The 24,748-nt window shown below is 38.0% G+C and overlaps 2 protein-coding genes across 8 annotated transcripts in view; one reads left to right on the top strand and one right to left on the bottom strand.

Moving 5' to 3' along the window:
* LOC6037698 (lipase 3) overlaps positions 1–13,667 on the top strand; it is a 57,395-nt gene extending 43,728 nt beyond the window's left edge. The window contains exons 5-6 of the mRNA XM_038252753.1: positions 13,125–13,270; positions 13,330–13,667. Of these exons, the coding sequence (XP_038108681.1) occupies positions 13,125–13,270; positions 13,330–13,485 (302 nt within the window). The 3' untranslated portion in view covers positions 13,486–13,667. The remainder of the gene's footprint in view (positions 1–13,124; positions 13,271–13,329) is intronic.
* Positions 13,668–18,142: 4,475 nt separating this feature from the next.
* Positions 18,143–24,748, bottom strand: part of LOC6037695 (protein argonaute-2) — a 79,958-nt gene continuing 73,352 nt past the window's right edge. For 6 of the 7 annotated variants that reach the window (XM_038258516.1, XM_038258515.1, XM_038258519.1 and 3 more), the window contains 5 exons: positions 23,354–23,693; positions 23,125–23,291; positions 22,548–23,066; positions 19,319–19,488; positions 18,143–19,246 (listed from right to left, as the gene is read on the bottom strand). In XM_038258516.1, coding sequence (XP_038114444.1) covers positions 19,108–19,246; positions 19,319–19,488; positions 22,548–23,066; positions 23,125–23,291; positions 23,354–23,693 — 1,335 coding nt within the window. In that variant the 3' untranslated portion in view covers positions 18,143–19,107. The remainder of the gene's footprint in view (positions 19,247–19,318; positions 19,489–22,547; positions 23,067–23,124; positions 23,292–23,353; positions 23,694–24,748) is intronic. The other variant, XM_038258517.1, reaches the window with a different exon arrangement.

Here is a 24,748-nt window from a genome sequence, read left to right as displayed (position 1 = left end):
CAACGGCCTGGTGATCAACGTCGCCAAAAGCCAGTTCGCTAAGACAGAAGTGAATTTCCTCGGCTATGTGGTAAGCGAAACTGGAATTCGTCCGCTCCCGGAACGGGTCAAGGCTGTGCGAGACTTCCCAACGCCGTCAACGGTTCGTGAACTGAGAAGGTTTCTGGCGTTAGTGAATGTCTACAAGAGGTTCATTCCACACGCCTCCGACATTCAGGCAGACCTTCGAAAGCTGATCCCCGGGAACCGGAAGAATGACACGCGGAAAGTGCAGTGGACCGAGGAATCGAGAGCAAGCTTTGAAAACTGCAAATTATCTCTATCTTCATCTGCGCTCTTGACGTACCCGGATTCGAGGAAGCTACTAGGGCTGATGATCGACGCGTCCAATACTGCTGCTGGAGCTGTTTTGCAGCAATTTGACGGCAAGTCCTGGGAACCACTTGGATTCTACTCCGAGAAGTTTAACGACGCACATAAGAAGTACTCCACTTTCGGCAGAGAACTGACAGCAATGAAAATGGCCGTTCAGTACTTCCGCCATTTCCTGGAGGGGAGGAGTTTCACCATCTTCACGGACCACCGGCCTCTCACGCACGCGATTACTACAACATCCAGTAGCCGTCTTCCTCACGAAGAGCGATACTTGAGGTTCGTTGCCGAGTTCACCACGGACATCCGACACATCAGCGGCGTTGACAACGTTGTGGCTGATGCACTTTCTCGCGTCGACGCTGTCCAGAGCACCATCGACTTCGAGCAGCTGGCGAAGGACCAAGAGAACGACGTCGAGTTGGAGAATCTGGTGAAGTCACCCACAAGCTCGTTGAAGCTTGTACAGAAGCATTTCTCGCACTGTCGCAAACCGGTCTACTGCGACATCTCGATCCCGAACATCCAGCGCCCTTACGCCCCGAAGAAGCAGCGGCAGTCGGTTCTGGAGAAATTCCACGGCTTGGCACACCCTGGTGTGCGGGCTTCGAAAGCTTATCTCGCAACGGTATGTGTGGCCATCGATGAACAAAGATATTGCAAACTTCGTCAAATCGTGCGTGAACTGTCAACGGTCGAAAATCTCACGGCACACTGTCTCGCCCCTCGGCAGTTTTGAATTGCCAAAATCACGTTTCCGTCACGTTCACATTGACTTGGTTGGTCCGCTACCAACGTCCAAAGGCTGCCGGTATCTGTTGACAGTCATCGATCGTTTCTCACGTTGGCCGGAAGCCATACCACTGTCCGATATGACAGCAAAGACGGTGGCGGAAGCGTTCTGCGGAACTTGGGTATCGAGATTTGGAGCACCGGAAACCATTACGAGCGATCAAGGAAGGCAGTTCGAGTCCGAGTTGTTCGCCGAACTCAACCACATGCTGGGAACAACTCACATTCGAACAACGGCGTATCACCCAGAAGCAAATGGGATGATGGAGCGGTTTCACCGAACGCTGAAGGCGGCGATAATGTGCACTGACCCGACAAACTGGTACGACCGATTGCCGCACATTCTCCTTGGCTTGCGAGCAGCTTATCGCGACGACCTGAACTGTAGTGCTGCCGAGTTAGTGTTCGGGCAATCTTTGCGGCTGCCGGGCGAATTCTTCGACGATGCACTTCCGGCGGTCAGTCGAACGGAGTTCGCGAACAAGCTGCACCAAGTGTTTGAGGACGTTAAGAAACCAGCAGCTTCGAACCACGGTAAACGCAGTGTGTTCATCAGTGGCGACCTTAAGAAGTGCTCGCATGTCTTCGTGCGCATCGATTCCGTCAAGCGATCACTGCAGCATCCGTACGACGGTCCCTACGAGGTACTGGAGAGGGGAGACAAGAGCTTCAATGTGCTGGTAGCAGGAAAACAACAATGTATTTCCATCGATCGACTGAAACCGGCGTTCATCTGCAATCCTGAGGTCAACGCGCACCCCCAAGATGATCCAGCAACGAAAGTTACACCTTCTGGACACAGTGCGATTCTTGGTGTAACTGGGGGGAGGCTGTGGGATCCCGGGTGAACAACTCTGTGCAGAGAGAGAGAGAGAGAGAGAGAGAGAGAGAGAGAACGAGAGACGACATCTGGTGACGTCTATCGTTCTGCCGTTTTCCGCCATTCGTGACGACGCGCTCGAAAGAGTCACAAGTTCGATTAACTCGAAGATCAAATAAATCTCGTTAGATTATTAATCCTCCGGCTTTTATTATTCGCCTCGTTCGTTCCCCCACAGATGATTCGCTGAATTGGATTGAGTTTGAACACGAATGTTCAAACAGCATTACAGTTCTGAATCTACAGGAGAGGAAGAAACGTGGGGATCCCCCGCTCACGTTCCTGTTTGTTTACGCAATTAATCGTTGGGAGCCACCATGCTGAGAAGTTTTGGTGCTCCGGGACCCTCGGGGATGGGACATTTCCACTCAAAGTCCCATAACTCATGTCAGACTCTATCCAGGATGCTCATATTTTGCCCAGACCTTGTTCAAAGCATGCTGAATGAGCTGTCAAATTTTGGTGAATGTGTTTTTTAGGTCCCCGAACAACTTTTTCCAAAAACCATCTGGGACTTTGTCGAATTTTCAAAAATCTCATGATTTTCACTCAAGGTCCCATAACTCATGCCAGACCCTATCCAGGATGCTCATATTTTGGCCAGACCTTGTTCAAAGCATGCTGAATGAGCTGTCAAATTTTGGTGAATGTGTTTTTTAGGTCCCCGAACAACTTTTTCCAAAAACCATCTGGGACTTTGTCGAATTTTCAAAAATCTCATGATTTTCACTCAAGGTCCCATAACTCATGCCAGACCCTATCCAGGATGCTCATAATTTGGCCAGACCTTGTTCAAAGCATGCTGAATGAGCTGTCAAATTTTGGTGAATGTGTTTTTTAGGTCCCCGAACAACTTTTTCCAAAAACCATCTGGGACTTTGTCGAATTTTCAAAAATCTCATGATTTTCACTCAAGGTCCCATAACTCATGCCAGACCCTATCCAGGATGCTCATAATTTGGCCAGACCTTGTTCAAAGCATGCTGAATGAGCTGTCAAATTTTGGTGAATGTGTTTTTTAGGTTCCCGAACAACTTTTTCCAAAACCATCTGGGACTTTGTCGAATTTTCAAAATCTCATGATTTTCACTCAAGGTCCCATAACTCATGCCAGACCCTATCCAGGATGCTCATAATTTGGCCAGACCTTGTTCAAAGCATGCTGAATGAGCTGTCAAATTTGGTGAATGTGTTTTTAGGTCCCCGAACAACTTTTTCCAAAACCATCTGGGACTTTGTCGAATTTTCAAAAATCTCATGATTTTCACTCAAGGTCCCATAACTCATGCCAGACCCTATCCAGGATGCTCATATTTGGCCAGACCTTGTTCAAAGCATGCTGAATGAGCTGTCAAATTTTGGTGAATGTGTTTTTAGGTCCCCGAACAACTTTTTCCAAAACCATCTGGGACTTTGTCGAATTTTCAAAATCTCATGATTTTCACTCAAGGTCCCATAACTCATGCCAGACCCTATCCAGGATGCTCATAATTTGGCCAGACCTTGTTCAAAGCATGCTGAATGAGCTGTCAAATTTTGGTGAATGTGTTTTTAGGTCCCCGAACAACTTTTTCCAAAACCATCTGGGACTTTGCTGAATTTTCAAAATCTCATGATTTTCACTCAAGGTCCCATAACTCATGCCAGACCCTATCCAGGATGCTCATATTTTGGCCAGACCTTGTTCAAAGCATGCTGAATGAGCTGTCAAATTTTGGTGAATGTGTTTTTAGGTCCCCGAACAACTTTTTCCAAAACCATCTGGGACTTTGTCGAATTTTCAAAAATCTCATGATTTTCACTCAAGGTCCCATAACTCATGCCAGACCCTATCCAGGATGCTCATAATTTGGCCAGACCTTGTTCAAAGCATGCTGAATGAGCTGTCAAATTTTGGTGAATGTGTTTTTTAGGTCCCCGAACAACTTTTTCCAAAAACCATCTGGGACTTTGTCGAATTTTCAAAAATCTCATGATTTTCACTCAAGGTCCCATAACTCATGCCAGACCCTATCCAGGATGCTCATAATTTGGCCAGACCTTGTTCAAAGCATGCTGAATGAGCTGTCAAATTTTGGTGATTGTTTTTTTTAGGTCCCCGAACAACTTTTTCCAAAAACCATCTGGGACTTTGTCGAATTTTCAAAAATCTCATGATTTTCACTCAAGGTCCCATAACTCATGCCAGACCCTATCCAGGATGCTCATAATTTGGCCAGACCTTGTTCAAAGCATGCTGAATGAGCTGTCAAATTTTGGTGAATGTGTTTTTTAGGTCCCCGAACAACTTTTTCCAAAAACCATCTGGGACTTTGTCGAATTTTCAAAATCTCATGATTTTCACTCAAGGTCCCATAACTCATGCCAGACCCTATCCAGGATGCTCATATTTTGGCCAGACCTTGTTCAAAGCATGCTGAATGAGCTGTCAAATTTTGGTGAATGTGTTTTTTAGGTCCCCGAACAACTTTTTCCAAAAACCATCTGGGACTTTGTCGAATTTTCAAAAATCTCATGATTTTCACTCAAGGTCCCATAACTCATGCCAGACCCTATCCAGGATGCTCATAATTTGGCCAGACCTTGTTCAAAGCATGCTGAATGAGCTGTCAAATTTTGGTGAATGTGTTTTTTAGGTCCCCGAACAACTTTTTCCAAAAACCATCTGGGACTTTGTCGAATTTTCAAAAATCTCATGATTTTCACTCAAGGTCCCATAACTCATGCCAGACCCTATCCAGGATGCTCATAATTTGGCCAGACCTTGTTCAAAGCATGCTGAATGAGCTGTCAAATTTTGGTGAATGTGTTTTTTAGGTCCCCGAACAACTTTTTCCAAAAACCATCTGGGACTTTGTCGAATTTTCAAAAATCTCATGATTTTCACTCAAGGTCCCATAACTCATGCCAGACCCTATCCAGGATGCTCATAATTTGGCCAGACCTTGTTCAAAGCATGCTGAATGAGCTGTCAAATTTTGGTGAATGTGTTTTTTAGGTCCCCGAACAACTTTTTCCAAAAACCATCTGGGACTTTGTCGAATTTTCAAAAATCTCATGATTTTCACTCAAGGTCCCATAACTCATGCCAGACCCTATCCAGGATGCTCATAATTTGGCCAGACCTTGTTCAAAGCATGCTGAATGAGCTGTCAAATTTTGGTGAATGTGTTTTTTAGGTCCCCGAACAACTTTTTCCAAAAACCATCTGGGACTTTGTCGAATTTTCAAAAATCTCATGATTTTCACTCAAGGTCCCATAACTCATGCCAGACCCTATCCAGGATGCTCATAATTTGGCCAGACCTTGTTCAAAGCATGCTGAATGAGCTGTCAAATTTTGGTGAATGTGTTTTTTAGGTCCCCGAACAACTTTTTCCAAAAACCATCTGGGACTTTGTCGAATTTTCAAAAATCTCATGATTTTCACTCAAGGTCCCATAACTCATGCCAGACCCTATCCAGGATGCTCATATTTTGGCCAGACCTTGTTCAAAGCATGCTGAATGAGCTGTCAAATTTTGGTGAATGTGTTTTTTAGGTCCCCGAACAACTTTTTCCAAAAACCATCTGGGACTTTGTCGAATTTTCAAAATCTCATGATTTTCACTCAAGGTCCCATAACTCATGCCAGACCCTATCCAGGATGCTCATAATTTGGCCAGACCTTGTTCAAAGCATGCTGAATGAGCTGTCAAATTTTGGTGAATGTGTTTTTAGGTCCCCGAACAACTTTTTCCAAAACCATCTGGGACTTTGTCGAATTTTCAAAATCTCATGATTTTCACTCAAGGTCCCATAACTCATGCCAGACCCTATCCAGGATGCTCATAATTTGGCCAGACCTTGTTCAAAGCATGCTGAATGAGCTGTCAAATTTTGGTGAATGTGTTTTTTAGGTCCCCGAACAACTTTTTCCAAAAACCATCTGGGACTTTGTCGAATTTTCAAAAATCTCATGATTTTCACTCAAGGTCCCATAACTCATGCCAGACCCTATCCAGGATGCTCATAATTTGGCCAGACCTTGTTCAAAGCATGCTGAATGAGCTGTCAAATTTTGGTGAATGTGTTTTTTAGGTCCCCGAACAACTTTTTCCAAAAACCATCTGGGACTTTGTCGAATTTTCAAAAATCTCATGATTTTCACTCAAGGTCCCATAACTCATGCCAGACCCTATCCAGGATGCTCATAATTTGGCCAGACCTTGTTCAAAGCATGCTGAATGAGCTGTCAAATTTTGGTGAATGTGTTTTTTAGGTCCCCGAACAACTTTTTCCAAAAACCATCTGGGACTTTGTCGAATTTTCAAAAATCTCATGATTTTCACTCAAGGTTCCATAACTCATGCCAGACCCTATCCAGGATGCTCATATTTTGGCCAGACCTTGTTCAAAGCATGCTGAATGAGCTGTCAAATTTTGGTGAATGTGTTTTTTAGGTCCCCGAACAACTTTTTCCAAAAACCATCTGGGACTTTGTCGAATTTTCAAAAATCTCATGATTTTCACTCAAGGTCCCATAACTCATGCCAGACCCTATCCAGGATGCTCATAATTTGGCCAGACCTTGTTCAAAGCATGCTGAATAAGCTGTCAAATTTTGGTGAATGTGTTTTTTAGGTCCCCGAACAACTTTTTCCAAAAACCATCTGGGACTTTGCCGAATTTTCAAAAATCTCATGATTTTCACTCAAGGTCCCATAACTCATGCCAGACCCTATCCAGGATGCTCATAATTTGGCCAGACCTTGTTCAAAGCATGCTGAATGAGCTGTCAAATTTTGGTGAATGTGTTTTTTAGGTCCCCGAACAACTTTTTCCAAAAACCATCTGGGACTTTGTCGAATTTTCAAAAATCTCATGATTTTCACTCAAGGTCCCATAACTCATGCCAGACCCTATCCAGGATGCTCATAATTTGGCCAGACCTTGTTCAAAGCATGCTGAATGAGCTGTCAAATTTTGGTGAATGTGTTTTTTAGGTCCCCGAACAACTTTTTCCAAAAACCATCTGGGACTTTGCCGAATTTTCAAAAATCTCATGATTTTCACTCAAGGTCCCATAACTCATGCCATGTCAAATTTTGGTGAATGTGTTTTTTAGGTCCCGGAACAACTTTTTCCAAAAACCATCTGGAACTTTGTCGAATTTTCAAAAATCTCATGATTTTCACTCAAGGTCCCATAACTCATGCCAGACCCTATCCAGGATGCTCATAATTTGGCCAGACCTTGTTCAAAGCATGCTGAATGAGCTGTCAAATTATGGTGAATGTGTTTTTTAGGTCCCCGAACAACTTTTTCCAAAAACCATCTGGAACTTTGTCGAATTTTCAAAAATCTCATGATTTTCACTCAAGGTCCCATAACTCATGCCAGACCCTATCCAGGATGCTCATATTTTGGCCAGACCTTGTTCAAAGCATGCTGAATGAGCTGTCAAATCATGGTGAATGTGTTTTTTAGGTCCCCGAACAACTTTTTCCAAAAACCATCTGGGACTTTGTCGAATTTTCAAAAATCTCACGATTTTCACGTAAGGTTCCATAACTCATGCCAGACCCTATCCAGGATGCTCATATTTTGGCCAGACCTTGTTCAAAGCATGCTGAATGAGCTGTCAAATTATGGTGAATGTGTTTTTTAGGTCCCCGAACAACTTTTTCCAAAAACCATCTGGGACTTTGTCGAATTTTCAAAAATCTCATGATTTTCACTCAAGGTCCCATAACTCATGCCAGACCCTATCCAGGATGCTCATAATTTGGCCAGACCTTGTTCAAAGCATGCAGAATGAGCTGTCAAATTTTGGTGAATGTGTTTTTTAGGTCCCCGAACAACTTTTTCCAAAAACCATCTAGGACTTTGCCGAATTTTCAAAAAATCTCATGATTTTCACTCAAGGTCCCATAACTCATGCCAGACCCTATCTAAGATGCTCATAATTTGGCCAGACCTTGTTCAAAGCATGCTGAATGAGCTGTCAAATTTTGGTGAATGTGTTTTTTAGGTCCCCGAACAACTTTTTCCAAAAACCATCTGGGACTTTGTCGAATTTTCAAAAATCTCATGATTTTCACTCAAGGTCCCATAACTCATGCCAGACCCTATCCAGGATGCTCATAATTTGGCCAGACCTTGTTCAAAGCATGCTGAATGAGCTGTCAAATTTTGGTGAATGTGTTTTTTAGGTCCCCGAACAACTTTTTCCAAAAACCATCTGGGACTTTGCCGAATTTTCAAAAATCTCATGATTTTCACTCAAGGTCCCATAACTCATGCCATGTCAAATTTTGGTGAATGTGTTTTTAGGTCCCGGAACAACTTTTTCCAAAACCATCTGGAACTTTGTCGAATTTTCAAAATCTCATCATTTCCACTCAAAGTCCCATAACTCATGCCAGACCCTATCCAGGATGCTCATATTCTGGCCAGACCTTGTTCAAAGCATGTAAAATGAGCTGTCAAATTTTGGTGAATGTGTTTTTTAGGTCCCCGAACTACTTTTTCTAAAAGCTAACTGAGACTTTGTCGAATTTTCAAAAATCTCATGATTTTTACTCTAAGTCCCATAACTCATAACCCTATCCAGGATGCTCTTTTTTGGGCCAGACGTAGTTCAAAGCATCCTGAACGAGCTGCCAAATTTTGGTGAATGTGTTTTATAGAGAGCCCTGGACCTGTAGCGCATAAGTTTTACGCCATTTTCGTGGGTTATCGAAGAAATTCATAAACAGAGATTTTTTTGTGATGCAGCGAATTCTTTGAAATGAACTCGTACATGTTAAAGGTTAAATGGCTTCGTTCCGCAACCGTATGGTCATGGCATCAGAATCGAATCCACTGAAAATCGCTTCTGTTGCTGTTCCTCCAAGCAGAGCAGAGCATCGTGAGCAATAAACAGCATCAATTTTGTAGCATGGCAAACCTACCCCTACGGCACAATTCCGGCAATCGTTCGACTTGTCGTATCCACCTTGAATGATAGTTACCATACTCCAGCTGGACCAGGTTCGATGAAAAGTTGGACACGAAGTAGAAAAATCGTTCCGCTCCAAGCAAAGCTTTTCAACCGGAAGGATTTTCCTCGAAAGTGTCCCACGGCATCCACTTCGTTTTTTTCCGGAATTTGTGGCAATTCAGCCTAACTTTTACCGCCAAAGAAGAGAAACTTGTCGGAAATACTTTAGTATGTGTTGTTTTTGCACACAACGTAAACCAAACGTGTAAGCAAACGTCAAATGACGTTTTCGTTTCAGCACAATGAACCACCCTAACACAGCAGTAGTTCCAAAATTTTCCGCTAGGGGCGCTTTGGTCAAATCGGAGGGGGCTGGGGGCTCGATTCACGGAGGTTCAAAAACCGTGTGCCACGATAGGTATCTCAACACTGCTTTGGCCAAATCGAAATTTTGTCAAAAGGGCCAATCATTCAATATTACGTCCTTTTGAAATGTTGGTCTTGATTAAAAAATTGAAAATATTGCTTTCGGAAAGATCGGAAAATTTCACGAATGTTTCATTGAAAATCAGACCATTAGTTGCTGAGATATCGACATTACAAAATAATGGGTTGTTTGGGTGAGACTTAAAAACATCAATTTTCCTGTTTTTTTATCTTTACATTGCAATATCTCAGCAACTAAAGGTCTTATCAACAAACTTCAAAAAAGCAAAATATAGAGAATTTTCTCAGCATTTCAAAAATATATTTTTTCAAAAATGTGCAAACTTGGGCACTAATTAAACAAAATAATAATTGCGACTATTTTCAAGAAAGTTACCAAAATATAGCTATAACTTGAACTAGAGTACACATTTTTGCGACCAATATTTCGGTTTTTTGATAAAATCAGTATTGATTCAAAAATTCATAACTCGATCCAAAATGTTTTGCCCTTTCGGGAAATTTCTGAAAAGTTGGTATTTGATGTTTCCTATAACATATAAGAAAATGAAAAAAATAAAAGTAGTGTTTTTTGCAAATCAAGTTTTAGTGACAAAAAGTGAAATTAAAAATCACCAAATTTTTTTTCACCATGTTACACGGATGGAAAAATCGCAAAAAAAAAAACATTTTTGCAATTCCGTCGTGAAACTACCTACTTTTCCTGTCATTCTTGTACGACGAAATAGCCTACTTTTCTGTACCAAAAATAACAGTGTTTTTTGGAATTGTAAAAAATGTTGTATGGAACTCGTTGCAAAACTTCCTTATCAGCACCACTTAAAATGGTTTATTTCGCTTTGTTTACACACTGTTACACTGTCACTGTCAAAAATATTGATAGGTCTTGCAAGTGTAGTTGAGCAACTCTCTGCAAAATCGGCCGATTTCGACCAATTTTGTTTTTTGTATTTTTTTATTTGGCTCAAACTTTGTGCGGGCCTTCTCTGTGACCAAATAAGCTATTGTGTGTCATTGGTTCACCCATAAAAGTCTCCATACAATTTTGGCTGCTGTCCATACAAAAATGGTATGTAAATATTCAAACAGCTGTAACTTTTGAGTGAATTTTCCGATCAATCTTCGGCAAAGTTGTAGGTATTGTTAAGGATTTTTGAGAAAAAAATAGGTACACGGAAAAAAATTGCACATTTTTTAATCAACTTTTTTTTCACAAAAACTAAATTTCCCAAAATACGTATTTTTTGATTTTCGACATTTTTTAATATGTTTTAGAGGACAAAAATCCGCAACTTTTGAGCCATAGAGAAACATGGTCAAAAAATCTGCCGCCGAGTTATGAATTTTCGAAAAATAGTGATTATTGGAAAAAATCGAAGTTTCATGCAAAAACAAATTTGACATTATTTTTAATGCAAAATTGAATTTGCAATCGAAAAGTACTTTACAGATTTTTTGATAAAGGGCTCCGTTTTCAAGATATAGACACCGAAATTTTTATTTTACCAATTTTTTTTGCAGTTTTTCGATTTAAAAAAAAAACCTCGGGTTACTGAGATAGAGCCGCTTTAAGAAAAAGAATCACGAAAATTGAAGTTTTCTAAGTCTCACCAAAACAACCCACCATTTTCTAATGACGATATCTCAGCAAGTAAAATTTTCCAATTTTTTTGAAAAAAATACGTTGAATTTTTTTAAATCAAGACTAACATTTTAAAATGGCCAAAAATTGAATATTACGCCCATTTAAAATGCTAGTCTTGATTTCAAAGTTTTCAATTTTTTTTTAAAAGATCGAAATTTTTTACGAATGTTGATGAACGTCAACAGATTTTCTTGTGATGATGATTCTTCCATCGCTGACCGTGTATCATTTTTTTCAGAGTAGTCCTTATCCATACCTACAACTTTGCCGAAGACACCAAATCGATCGAAAAATTCCTTCAAAAGATAAAGCCACCAGATTTGTATGGAAAATTATATCGACAAAGTAATGATGTAGCAACTAGAACAAAATATTTTGAAAATCGTGTGTAAAAACGTGGTGGTTGATACACTAACGCCATCTCGTAGTCTATTGCCACTTGCAAGAATAAACCTGAATGTAGACTGCAGTGCATCACAGCTTTTGCAGGAGCCACATTCTGATTCTCACCAACTTGATTTTGATGGTGCTATTTTTTTAAATAAATTTAATGTTTTGCTCTGAAAGTAGCCTTCAACTATCTGAAGCGATACTCAAAATAATTACTTTACATAAACATAATCTTTGAAAAATATTTGCAACGGCCTAAACTTCGAAAATTTTGAATTTTTTTAAGATTTTTAGATTAATTCAAAAATGCTAAAAATGATTCTCAACGCAGTGGAATGCATTTGAAATTGTTTTCAGCTTATTCCATTTAAATTTCCATGGAAATTTTGAAGTCTTTAGAAAAAAAATTTTACCCCCTGATTTCTCGGGCCAACTTTGAAGGGGGGAGACAAAACGTTCAAATACAATTTGTACCAGCCTTACGCCCTTCTCAAATGTTATTTTCAAGTACAATTGGCTCCATATATACAAAAATGGCCCTTTGATATGCGTGTAACTTTGTTTTGGAGTGTTTTTCGATATCTCGCGACCATCACCATCACCATTTCAAGCTGCAAATGATTGAAAAACACGTATTTTTTGCATGTTCGAAAATGAAAGGAGTATTACCACCCAGCCGTCACGAGATATCGACAAATGGGCCTCGGATTCGTAATCGGGAACTAAAATTACCCCTTAGGACAAAGTTTGACGCTAATCTAAGAGAAGTTGGGGCAACTTTTCCGGATTTCTTGTGAACAATATTCTATTCGAGTAACTTCTTACACTATTATGAACCATTCTATCATTGGTCGTTGTACTCCTCAATTACGGACATCAAATATTCAAGCTGCCTTTAAAATGTAGCACTCTTAACCGTTCGACGAATCCAGATGACACGATTCTCTAGAAACGCAATACAAGGTTCGTATAGGACGCCAAGTTGCATATCCTGCAATTCCCGGCGAAGAAGCTCGTTTTTGTTTACTACTTTGTACAGATCGACCTACCCGGACCAGCTCTAAACTTCTATCCTTCTAGGTTCATATTGACCTTGTCTTGTTTTATTTTTTTAAACATTTTTTTTTTTCATTTATCTTGTTGATGGTATTCCATCCATCCAATTCATTACGGCAACATAATTTTTGTATTCAATATTTTTTCAATAACGAACAGACAATTCATCGCCTACAATATAAACTCATGATCTTAGTTGTATACTGCTTGTATCACATAATTGATCCATAAAAAATGTTGTCAATTTATTTTTTGTTTATAATAAAAGTGATAATAAATGGTTTTTAATAGTGTTTTCACCGTTGTACTTTAAAATTTATATAGGGCTTTAGAACCCTATTCCAGGCGATTATGCTCGCCATTTCTTACTAGTTTGTACTGGTGACAACCTGATCATCCTACCTCTAAAAGGCACTTGTGAAAAATCGAAGGATCCATTCCTTCTGTCAATCCAGTTTTCTGTTTGACCTTGTTTCATCCTTATTGTATTATGAACAGACAATTTATCGTGATTTCAGTCAACCACTGCTTGTAACACCTAATTTTGTGAATTCACTGAAACCATTACTAAATTTCAGAAAAATTCCAACAATTCGACTACAAAAACTACCTAACCAACATGCAACGGTACCGGCAGGTAAAACCACCAGAGTATAACCTCTCCAAAATTTCCGTACCCTTCACTCTTTTCTACGGAACCAAGGATTTTCTAACGTCACCAATGGTAACAAACTAACCCAGTATCAACTTCTTCACGTTAACTGTTATCTTTTTGTCTTGTAGGACTTCCAAAAACTTACCAAGGAACTTCCGTCGTGCCGCACCCGCTACGAGCTTCCCAACTGGAACCACATGGATTTCATCTACAACGCGCAAGTTTACCTCAAAGTTTACAGCAAAATTCTGCAAACGATGCAAAACGTTTCGACTGGGATGTGATATTGCACGCTTAATTTGACGTCAAAAAGAAACGCACAGTTTACAATTACTCTAAACTTGAAACAGTTTATTCTAATCTGTAGGCATAAAATTGAAGTATATAATGTGTGAAAACTCGTTTTCATTGTGGCATTTCGAAGTGACAAAACAACCAAACTAATAAAGCAATGAACGAAAGATACGAAAAGGTACGTAAAATAGTTGTTTGACAAAGGTAAAGGAAGCTTCGAAGAGAGAGAGTAAAGTACTTGTTTGATGCTAAGATTCCTTGCTTGCTTTCACTAGAGCACTTACAAATTAGTTTAACTAAACGTGGTCCAATAAAACATATAGTTTCAATCATAAGTTATAAGTTTTGTTATAAATGTGTGTTCTTTTTTTTGTATGTTTGTGTATCCTGTTGCATAGACGCCCTTGTTACAATCACTGTGTCCTGGCTTCTTCACGCTTACTTACATGCAAAACTTGGCTTCTGTTAATTAATTCTTTTTTTGTTTCTTTATTCAACACTTATTATCTACTTAGCAATGAAAATCCCTTGTTTGTTATTCTTTCTTTAGTAGCTTGTGTTCTTTTGTTTTTCGCAGAATTCTACTGTTTTTCTATCCGCTTTCACGTTACTTTATTGTTCACTTTCTCTGCTTGTTTTTTTTTTTTTAAGTTTGTTTGATATCTTTGATTCTTTGTCCTCATTTTTTTCATATTCATTTGTTTCATTTCACTTATTTCTACGTTTATTCTGTTATATGTTGCTGGTTCACTTGTTTTATTTTTAAGATAGTTCATCATCGCCTTCTCCTCCTCTACTTACAAAAATACAGCCTAACATTAATAATAGAAAGTTCCCGGTTCTTGATGTCACGTTTGCATGGTTGCTCACGATATCTCGCGCCTTACAAACTAGTTTTTATTACTTCTTTTTCTTTAATTTATGATGATCGCTTTCTGGGGGAGTTTAAAAGGTTTTGAGTGGCGAAACGAAAGTTACATCGAGGAAAAATTAGATGAGACTTGCTGGGCTGAAACCTCATTCAATTGTGGTGCTGCTGCTGCTGCTTATCCGTTAGTTGCTGTGTTGATTCATTGTTTATATGGTACTATTGATATAAGGTGCAATAATTGCCAGATCGGAAGATGAAAAACTCAGAACGTTTCTTCTAGGAAGACAACGAAAGGCTCTACCATGAAAAGAAGACAAAATGGATGCTACTGAAGTCAAGTTGGTAATTTCTTGACCAAAAGCAAATTTAATTTGAGAGGTGTACTTCATTTGACAGATACTACAATAATTCAATGTTATTTGATTAAATGCCTCATCGACCATGCAGCGAAGCCACGGCGGCCATTTTGAATTTGCTCGACCAGATGTCATTTCTGACACATTTGTTTCCAAACTATCAAGCAAAATGGAGGCCATTTTGAATTCAACTGCAGGAGGTATTAGACTACAGCAAACAGACAAACAAACTCGCACATTTTGACAGTTTGTTCGCCAACGTTTATTTGCAGAAACGTCATCCTGCATACATTTTGTCCTGTTGGCGAGTTTGCCGCCAACAAAATTGCGAGTTTGGCAAACTGTCGAACGCGAAAAAGTGAGTTTGGTTGTTTGCCACAATCTAACACCTCCTTGACCAAACGAAGTCAAGCTGACAAATGAAGTACACGCTCGCAAATTGGTGAGATTTGACACATTTTCCTAAATTAAAAAAGAAATCAAAAACACTCAACAAAATAGTGTAAAACTTTTTTGGTTTTTCTGCTATCCGAAGGTGGCGAAAAAAATTAACAATTTTGGCATTCGTTCAGAGGGGATGATTTTTTTAAGGTTACGTTTGTTCCATTTTTTTTTTCTATTTCTTTCATTCGACGATTGTTCTAGCTGCTGCATTATTATTTGTTCACATCCACTGTTATTTCACAACAATTAAAATTCAATGCGTGTTCTGCTTCACATCTGTAGATTGTTTGTTTAAAACTTTCTTATTCGCTAATATTTCACCCAGTTCGCGGTTTTGTGTCTACTTTGGGGGGTTCTTTTCTAATAAATTACGTTCTTCACATCTATTGTGCAATATTTATAATTATTTAATAAGTTGCTGGATGTGTTTCTTGATAGGTTTGTTTTTAAGATGAGTTCTTGTTTCCATTCTTACACTGAGTTCCATTCTATATTTCTTTTACGAGTGATTCACGTTTAATATACTGCGTGTTTTGTTTTAAGAGAAGGGGGTTTTGAAAGTTTCGGTTGATCCGCTGCTTACACTTACTAGCTAAAATATTTATAGTACAGCTACAAGTCACTTGCTAACATTAGTTTTGTTTTATTCCCATATTTGAAGTTTAGTGGCTTCCGTAAATGTCGTAATCGTCCACAATTTCTTTTCATATTTTTTTTTAACTTGAAATGGCTCTCACTTGGGTTGTTGGCTCCTCTAGTTGGCTTCGTCGGTACGAAAATTTGATGAAAAGTTTGTACTTCTCTCAGTGATTGGTCTGTGAAACATGGTCTATGGTTTTGTGGTTTGACATTTGGTCACAGTTGATTAAATTCACACAAATATCTCAGAAAATGATGAAAAATAAACCGGAGAGCGTTTGGCACGGTATGTCCACACATCCCTCCTCCCCGGTAGATTCTGTGCAATGTGATCGATTCACAGAATCATCTCTGCGGTAAACACAACACAGTAGGGCTGGCCATTTTATTTTATTTTTTGTGTTCTCGGATGTACTGCAAATATTGATAATGACAAGAAAAGTGCTTGAGGTGTAATCTTTTAACAAGACTTTCCAGCATGCTTTCATCAGACTGGCTGCGTTTCTGTTAAAATTGATTAGATTTGACAAATATTCTAATATTGCTAGTTTTTCGAGAGCATGACATAATTTTCAAATGCCTCAACGGCCATAGACAAATTGAGGAATAAAATCTTCTATTTTTTCGAAATAATTGTCAATAGATTTTTTTAGGCGTTTGGTCGATTTGTTAAACACTCAAAATGAAACAGTCGCCTTATCGACCAATTGATAAACAAAAATCTTTGGTTGACCAGGTTGACCAAGGTGAGTAGATTAGATAAGGTAAGGCGGGTTTTCCAGCTGTCAAAAAAAATATTGGCACGAAAACCGGATTTTATATGGCGATTTTCAGAAAAGTGAAACCCCACAGGAAAAAATCCGATGAAATTTGCCTAGAAAATGGTCAAATTTTCACTCTTCTGAAAATCTCCTTATAAAATATGCCTTGGAGTTGGCCTACTTTTGACAACATTTGAGTGCACAACTATAATTGACATCATCGACCAAATACAGGGCCAGACATTGTCCAATGACCTCGGAATTGAACCGCAGGGACCTTTGTCATTCTGAAATGAAGCAGCGCGAGGGCTAACACACGATAAGTTGTATCAGTATAAACCGAATAATTTACAGATTTTACTTTCCCATAATTGGGTCCTAACTGAAGCTTAAATTTGTGATATTATTGGTCACAACGATAAAGCTGATTTTTCTGAGTAAAACGACCCTTTGTACGACCGCAAAGTATTTAAAATGGATTTTTAAATCAATTTTGAAAAAATAACTTCGCGACCCTTTTTGACAGAAAAGGTCCTACTTGACAGCTCGTTCCAAGGGGTCCATAGTTGATCTATCGAAAAAATGTTGTCTTGTCTTTTTTTTTTGAATTAAAATGAAAAAAAAATGAACAGAAATGGTTTTCAATCGTATTTTTTACCGTTGTACAAAAATAATGACACAGGGCTTTAGGACCCAATTTCGTAACCGGACCCCCAAAAAAATTGACAGTTCGTTTTGAGCGCTTGCAAGATTTGAGAGTCCAAAAAATAGGAATTGAAAAAAATACAAAAAAAAATAACTCTGAAATTTAAAAATTCAAAAACTCTAAAATTATAAATTTGTAGGTTCTTGAGTTCCTAAATTCTCAAGTTCTTTAATTCTGTAAGTCCTTAATGTCTTAATTTCTCAAATTACAAAAAAAAAATCTACATTTTTGGAGGTTAAACACATTCATTCATCGACCAAACGCAGAAACTGAGAAATTTTTGGTTTTGAAATGTTAGGAATCCTTATCGACCAAACAAAATTTTATATTTTGCAATGTAAAAATTTTTTTTAGTAAGTAAGGATGAATTCTGACAAAATTTGAGTGAAAATAACCAAAACAATTGCCTCATCGACCAACTATGCCATAGACAATACACTGAGAGAATTTTTTTTTATTTGTCACATAATTTGTTAAAGTGACGCAAACAAAATAAGGCAAACAGATTTCAACTACTTACAAAATTATTCCCTTGTTTCGTGACGCACGCATGCGAATAAGTTAAATCTGCTTATTTGAGTACGAGAGTTTTGTTTCTAAACACGAAGAAAACACAAATAAAAACAACCACTTAACCGGGATCGAGTTTGTTTACCTTGTTCGACACACTTGCGTTGCGTTGCACAGAGATATAAAAGCGGTCCGACCATCTTTTTATTTACTTTTTTTCTTGTTTGAGGAATGTCTAAAATTGCGTCTGTGTGCGGGTTGAGATTGTTCCCTAAATAGTGATTTGATTTGTTTGTTTGTTTTTTAGTTTTCTAGAGATTTGTGTTAAAGCTGAGTTTTGTGTGTGTATTAGTTTTTTTTTATCATGTTCGTTTATCCGTTTATTTCGCGCACAATTCAGAGTTTGAGAACAAAATTTGTTAAATTACCTAACACGAACGCAGAAAAAAAGATTGTAAATAAAGCACTAAGTAAAGCAGAAAAGGGGTAGTAAGTTTGCGAACTTTTGCGAAAAGTGTGTTTGTTAAAAGCCTCTTTACTTAAAATCTAAACGCGCGCACGCTCTAGAAATAGTGTGTGTTTGTGTGTTAAAACTAAATTGGAAGCTTGGAAAAATGTCTAACCTTTGTGTTTCTTTTTTTTTCTACTCTCAGTTTTGGATTAAAGCCATATCGAAACCTATTCAGGATGTTTTCAGCATGTTCTTTTTTGTTTTTGTTTTGTATACTTTGAGCAAAAGTAAAGACTGACTAAAGAAACCTCTGCGTTTTTTTGTTTGATTTTGTTGTTTTCCCTTGTGTTGGTGTGATAGTGACGTGACGAATCTCGACTCCGCCCTGTTTGCATTGCTATTGCTCGAGTTTTTTTGAGGGGTGGGCGGAGCCTCTTTTCGCCAACGATCGGCTGTTCTACTACCTCTACCTTGAATTGCGTACAAGAACTAAACCTAACCTATATAACGTATGCGCTTTAAGTCGTAGCTAAATATAAGATCAAATAAAAAGGAAGGTTTGAAAAATACAAATATTCTATTTTAAATAATTCCATAGGTTTTCGTTACTTTTTGTGTTAAATCCTGACTAAACAACTTTCTCTGTTGGTGTTTGTTTCTTAATTTGCTTTTACGGTTCCAACGTATTTTTTTTTTTTGTGTATCGCTACTACTGAAATGTACAATTTTGTGTTTGAAAATCTTGCGAGAAAATCGTGCGTTTCGCCGTCCCGGGTTTTTTTGAGGGGTAAATAAATAGTACAATTGGTACATGTAACACAACTTTGAACCGAATCGATACAAGGTAATTTAAAAAAAAGCGACGTGAAATACTTTAAGCAAAGTACATAACTTTTTTGGTATCTGCGTGTACGGTGATTGCACGGGCCATCGCGCCCGGCGTCCGGTCCTCGGAGCAACCGCTCTGGTGAGATCCTTCGCCCGAGTCGTGCTCCTTCTCGACCAGGTGGTATCTTTGGCGCAAAAAATTCGATTCAAATCAGCAAAAAGTTCAAATAAACTAAGAGACTTTAAACGTTACATACCTGGCCCGGAACGCCACCAGATGGGCGTAGTAGGCTGGTGCGGGGATCGACACCGACCGCGTACACCGGACGTACGTGTGGCACAGCTGGTACGTCAGGCACTGCAGCTCGTCCGACTCGAAGTGGTTGTCGTCCCAGAGGACGTGGTAGTGCGACGGGCGACTGGTACCCTGCGAGGGATTGAACGGAAGAACCGATGTTTTCAGTTTGTTGGAATAACTTGAACGATTTACTTTCAATAGACCAGACATGTTTATTGGACCAAAGCGGTCGTAACACTTGCTAAGGGCGGATCCTAGATGATCAATGCTGCAAATTTTAAGGTTTCCCTTTCACAACACTCGATCAGATGTGAAGTCCACAAAATTTTTAAATGAAGTATTCAGTTTTTAAGTTATAAAGTTATAAAGTTTTTTTTTCATAAAATTATTTTTATTAGGTCCTTTTCGGTACTGGGACCTGGTAAGGACCCCTCAGTCATCCCACATATTCGGAACGGTTTCCAGATCGGCCAATGTTCAAAAATCATAGCAAATCGATCATTGAACTTAATGATTCGCTTTTACCTTCATTTGAAATCTTTTCATGCCATCTTCCGAATGCTGTATCGAACAACTGCAAATTTTAATTTTTATATCAAGTTTTTGAAGAAAAACTTTGACCCTTGAAATCCACGAATTCGGAACACTTTTTTCTTACGGATGTAAACAAATTTTGGATCTCTCCAGGAGTACATATTTGTAACAAAATAATGACTTCACACACTGCAACCAGTTTCACTCTAGCTTAGTGATGTTTTATCCATGGTCTGATAACTTTTTTGTGAAAATAACAGTTAAATTCAGGTGTTTCAGGAGGCACAATAACATCCCACAATCATGGAACAGGCAATTTGGAGTCAGTGTTTTGCTGCTCTGGATAAAATAGTCTTGAAGTGAAGTTTTTTGTTCAAAAAATACTACTTTTAATTATGAAATAGCAAGATAATGTCCAAATGAAGGTTCTAAAAACAGTAGGGTCGAGAGAGATGCAGCTTTATTTGACATGCTATTGACAAATTATCACTGCTATTGACAAATTATCACAGTTTTAAAGACATAATGTTATAAAGTGATAAAGTTATAAAGTTATAAAGTTATAAAGTTATATAGTTATAAAGTTATAAAGTTAAAAAGCTATAAAGTTATTAAGTTTTTAAGTTTTTAAGTTATTAAATTATTAAGTTATTAAGTTATTAAGTTATTAAGTTATTAAGTTATTAAGTTATTAAGTTATTAAGTTATTAAGTTATTAAGTTATTAAGTTATTAAGTTATAAAGTTATAAAGTTATAAAGTTATAAAGTTATAAAGTTATTAAGTTATTAAGTTATTAAGTTATTAAGTTATTAAGTTATTAAGTTATTAAGTTATTAAGTTATTAAGTTATTAAGTTATTAAGTTATTAAGTTATTAAGTTATTAAGTTATTAAGTTATTAAGTTATTAAGTTATTAAGTTATTAAGTTATTAAGTTATTAAGTTATTAAGTTATTAAGTTATTAAGTTATTAAGTTATTAAGTTATTAAGTTATTAAGTTATTAAGTCATTAAGTTATTAAGTTATTCAGTTGTAAGGTTTTTGAATTTTTAAGTTTTTGAGTTATTAAGTTAAGTTTTCAAGTTTTCAATTTTTGAAGTTTTCAAGTTTTCAAGTTTTCATGTGTTCATGCTTTCATGTTTTAATGTTTTAATGTTTTAATGTTTTAATGTTTTAATGTTTTAATGTTTTAATGTTTTAATGTTTTAATGTTTTAATGTTTTAATGTTTTAATGTTTTAATGTTTTAATGTTTTAATGTTTTAATGTTTTATTGTTTTAATGTTTTAATGTTTTAATGTTTTAATGTTTTAATGTTTTAATGTTTTAATGTTTTAATGTTTTAATGTTTTAATGTTTTAATGTTTTAATGTTTTAATGTTTTAATGTTTTAATGTTTTAATGTTTTAATGTTTTAATGTTTTAATGTTTTAATGTTTTAATGTTTTAATGTTTTAATGTTTTAATGTTTTAATGTTTTAATGTTTTAATGTTTTAATGTTTTAATGTTTTAATGTTTTAATGTTTTAATGTTTTAATGTTTTAATGTTTTAATGTTTTAATGTTTTAATGTTTTAATGTTTTAATGTTTTAATGTTTTAATGTTTTAATGTTTTAATGTTTTAATGTTTTAATGTTTTAATGTTTTAATGTTTTAATGTTTTAATGTTTTAATGTTTTTATGTTTTTATGTTTTTATGTTTTTATGTTTTTATGTTTTTATGTTTTTATGTTTTTATGTTTTTATGTTTTTATGTTTTTATGTTTTTATGTTTTTATGTTTTTATGTTTTTATGTTTTTATGTTTTTATGTTTTTATGTTTTTATGTTTTTATGTTTTTATGTTTTTATGTTTTTATGTTTTTATGTTTTTATGTTTTTATGTTTTTATGTTTTTATGTTTTTATGTTTTTATGTTTTTATGTTTTTATGTTTTTATGTTTTTATGTTTTTATATTTTTATGTTTTTATGTTTTTATGTTTTTATATTTTTATGTTTTTATGTTTTTATGTTATTTTGTTTTTTAAATTATATTAGTTTTATAGTTATTGGTTTGTTTTTTTTTTTCGTTTACTTCTGTTTCTGTTGAGTTGTTTTTTTTTTAAATTTTTGTTTATTTATATTTAGTACTTATTTTATTTTGGCATTTTTGTATTCCTGTTCTTTTTTTAATTTTGTTCTTTTAAGGCCGTTGTGAATATGTTCAAAGTTTATGTCGCTTCCTTCAAAATTGGTTTGAAAATTAGGGTACAAACAAATTCCTAAAAACTTCAAAATTTCCATTAAAATAGAAGTTTAGTCAACTGAAAACAATCTAAAATGCATTTTGCTGCATTGATAATCATATTTAGCATGTTTGGGCTTGTTTAAAAAAATGAATTTATATGAAATCCCAATGTACAGCACGGCAAAATAAATATTTTTCGCAAAAAAATAAAATTTTCGTCAATACTTGGATATTTTGGAAATTAATGATGACAAAACAAATTATATTCGGGAAAGAAATGTCATCAAACTTCGTTGCGAAATGATACGACTTCACCTTATAAATGCCGGTGACTTACTGAAAGCTTGTTCAGCAGAAGAGGTTATAATTCTTGGACCTTCACGAATCCTGAAAAAAAACCAAACTCAACCATTCCAAAAACCCACCTGAATACCCTGGTGACTGCACAGGTAAAAGTCAAACTCGGTCGGGTGCGTGATTCCCACGTCCACCGTCGTTCCGGCCGGAATGTTGCCGGACTTGCCGCTCTGCTCCTTCTTGTCCGCGCAGAACAGCCTCGTGTGGTGGCGCTTCTGCACCACGATGAACGTAATGCCCGGCTTGTAGTCCGCCTCCAGCTTGATGCACGCCTCGCGGATCGCCGTCAGCTCGTGCTGCAGCACGTGCGGGAACTGTCCCTCGGACACCCCATCCCGGTACAGGATGATCCGGTGCGGCTTGAAGCCCCCGGTCGACTTGTAGAACATGATCAACAGCTCGCGCACCATGCTGCTCAGCTCCTGGATGATCTCCTGGCGGTGCTGCTGGACGCGAACCGTGGCGGCGTACCGCGACGGATGGGCGTCCATCGAGCCGACGACGGCCGCGATCGAGGGCTTCTTGTTGTCGCCGGCCGGTGGGTGGGTCACGTCCGCGCCCAGGAAGATGACCGGTTCGTCGAAGACCTGAGGAAGAATGGTTGATGTTAGTGACATTGAAATTCAAGATGTTTGGAGATCTTACCTTTGGTCTGATCGATGGCACGAGGATCGAGTTGATGCCGCCCAGCTTGACGTTAATCTTCAAGCACAGATTCGACAGCGTCTGCGGGGACGTCTTGTTGACGTTCTTGGCCTGCACGCACTGGGTTGCCATTCCCAGGACGGTGTCTCCGACGCGCTTGACCTCAGCTGAAAGCGAAATGATCGTTACAAGAACAGTCAAACCGTCAAGATCATCAACCACAACTCACCATAAACCGGGGTCTTGCCGGGCAGCACGACCACCACCAGCTGCAGCTGGTTGAACGTGTTCTTCAGATATCTGAACATCGGCTCGACCTGGTCCGGCCCGGTGGCGTACTTGCAGAAGCAGGGCTGTCCGATGATCGGCATCCCGGCGTCGTTGGAAATCTTCTGCAGCTGCTGGGTAAAGTTGCGCAGCGCATCCTCCCGGACGGTTCGCTGGGGCGCGAAGCAGGCGATGGCCCACACGCGGATCTCGACGCCAGTGAAAAATTGTTTGCCTCGCATGTCCCAAACCCCTTGGTTTGGTAATGCTAAGCTCACCTTGTTCTGTGGACCAGAGGGTAACTTGTTCGCTGATTTTAACGTGCCACTTGCTAAGGTTTCTTGGGGGAAGGTGCTTAAAGTCTAGGGGGGGTATCGCTATGTGCTCTAAAATGGGGCGGGTAGTTGAGTGATTGAGTTAAGCAACGAGTTGGGGTTCGTTAAAAAAACACCCTGAACCACGTCCGACGTCCTAGACAGTTCAAATAATAAGCTTTCCCATCATACTTGAACAGTTCTTGTCAAGCTTATGTAATATCTGATTTAGGGTCTAGGACCATAACCTGTTAGACAAAGTGAAGTGTGAAAACTTGAGAGCTTAGAGCAGCTGGTCGAGAATAACCCTCTTCTTTGCCATCAAACTAGAAGAGGTCTTCCAACACTATCCACTGTGAAGAAGTTGATTTAAGGTCTGGGGTTATAACCTGTTAGACAGAGCGTAGTTTGAAGGCGTGTTGGGTTCAGAACATTTGGTCGAGAATCACCCTCTTAGCCATCACACCAAAAGAGGTCTTCGAACACTATGCACTATGAAGAAGCTTAGCTGATTTAGGGTCTAGAATAATAACCTGTTAGACAGAGAAGATTGCACAGTGGTCCAGATCGCAAAATTAAGTGGAAAATGGATTTTCCGAAAAATGGTGACGTTTTGGAGCTTTGGTGTCTTCAGAAGATATGTTGCAAATGGAAAGAGGCAACTTTTGGTTTGGTTGAAAATTAGGGTGGTTCACGATTAGGGTGATTTTGAAAATCTAACTTTTCAGGAATATTTTTGGGAATTTTTATGTCTTCTAAAAAGTTGTTGGGCTGGCCAATTCAAGCAACTTTGTCGAAGACACCAAAATTTATCTCGTAATCTACGCCTTCTATGACCAAATTTATAGAAAGCATCTGAGCAAACCTTCAAAATCAGTTTTTGAACGTGGCAATTCAGGGTTAACTTTTAGAGAAAGAGATATTCGGAGCACTTTTAGAGCTCTACAAAACGAACATTTTCATTTTTTGACATGTCAATTTGGACTTAAGGGTCAAAAGTTACAGCCATTTTAAGGTAAAAAAGATGCAAATTTAAAACTTAA

Source organism: Culex quinquefasciatus, chromosome 2 (genome assembly GCF_015732765.1).
Source record: "Culex quinquefasciatus strain JHB chromosome 2, VPISU_Cqui_1.0_pri_paternal, whole genome shotgun sequence".
Classification (NCBI taxonomy): Eukaryota; Metazoa; Arthropoda; class Insecta; order Diptera; family Culicidae; genus Culex; species Culex quinquefasciatus.
The sequence above is the reverse complement of the archived record's forward strand: the minus strand, read 5'-3'. Positions and strand labels throughout refer to the sequence as shown.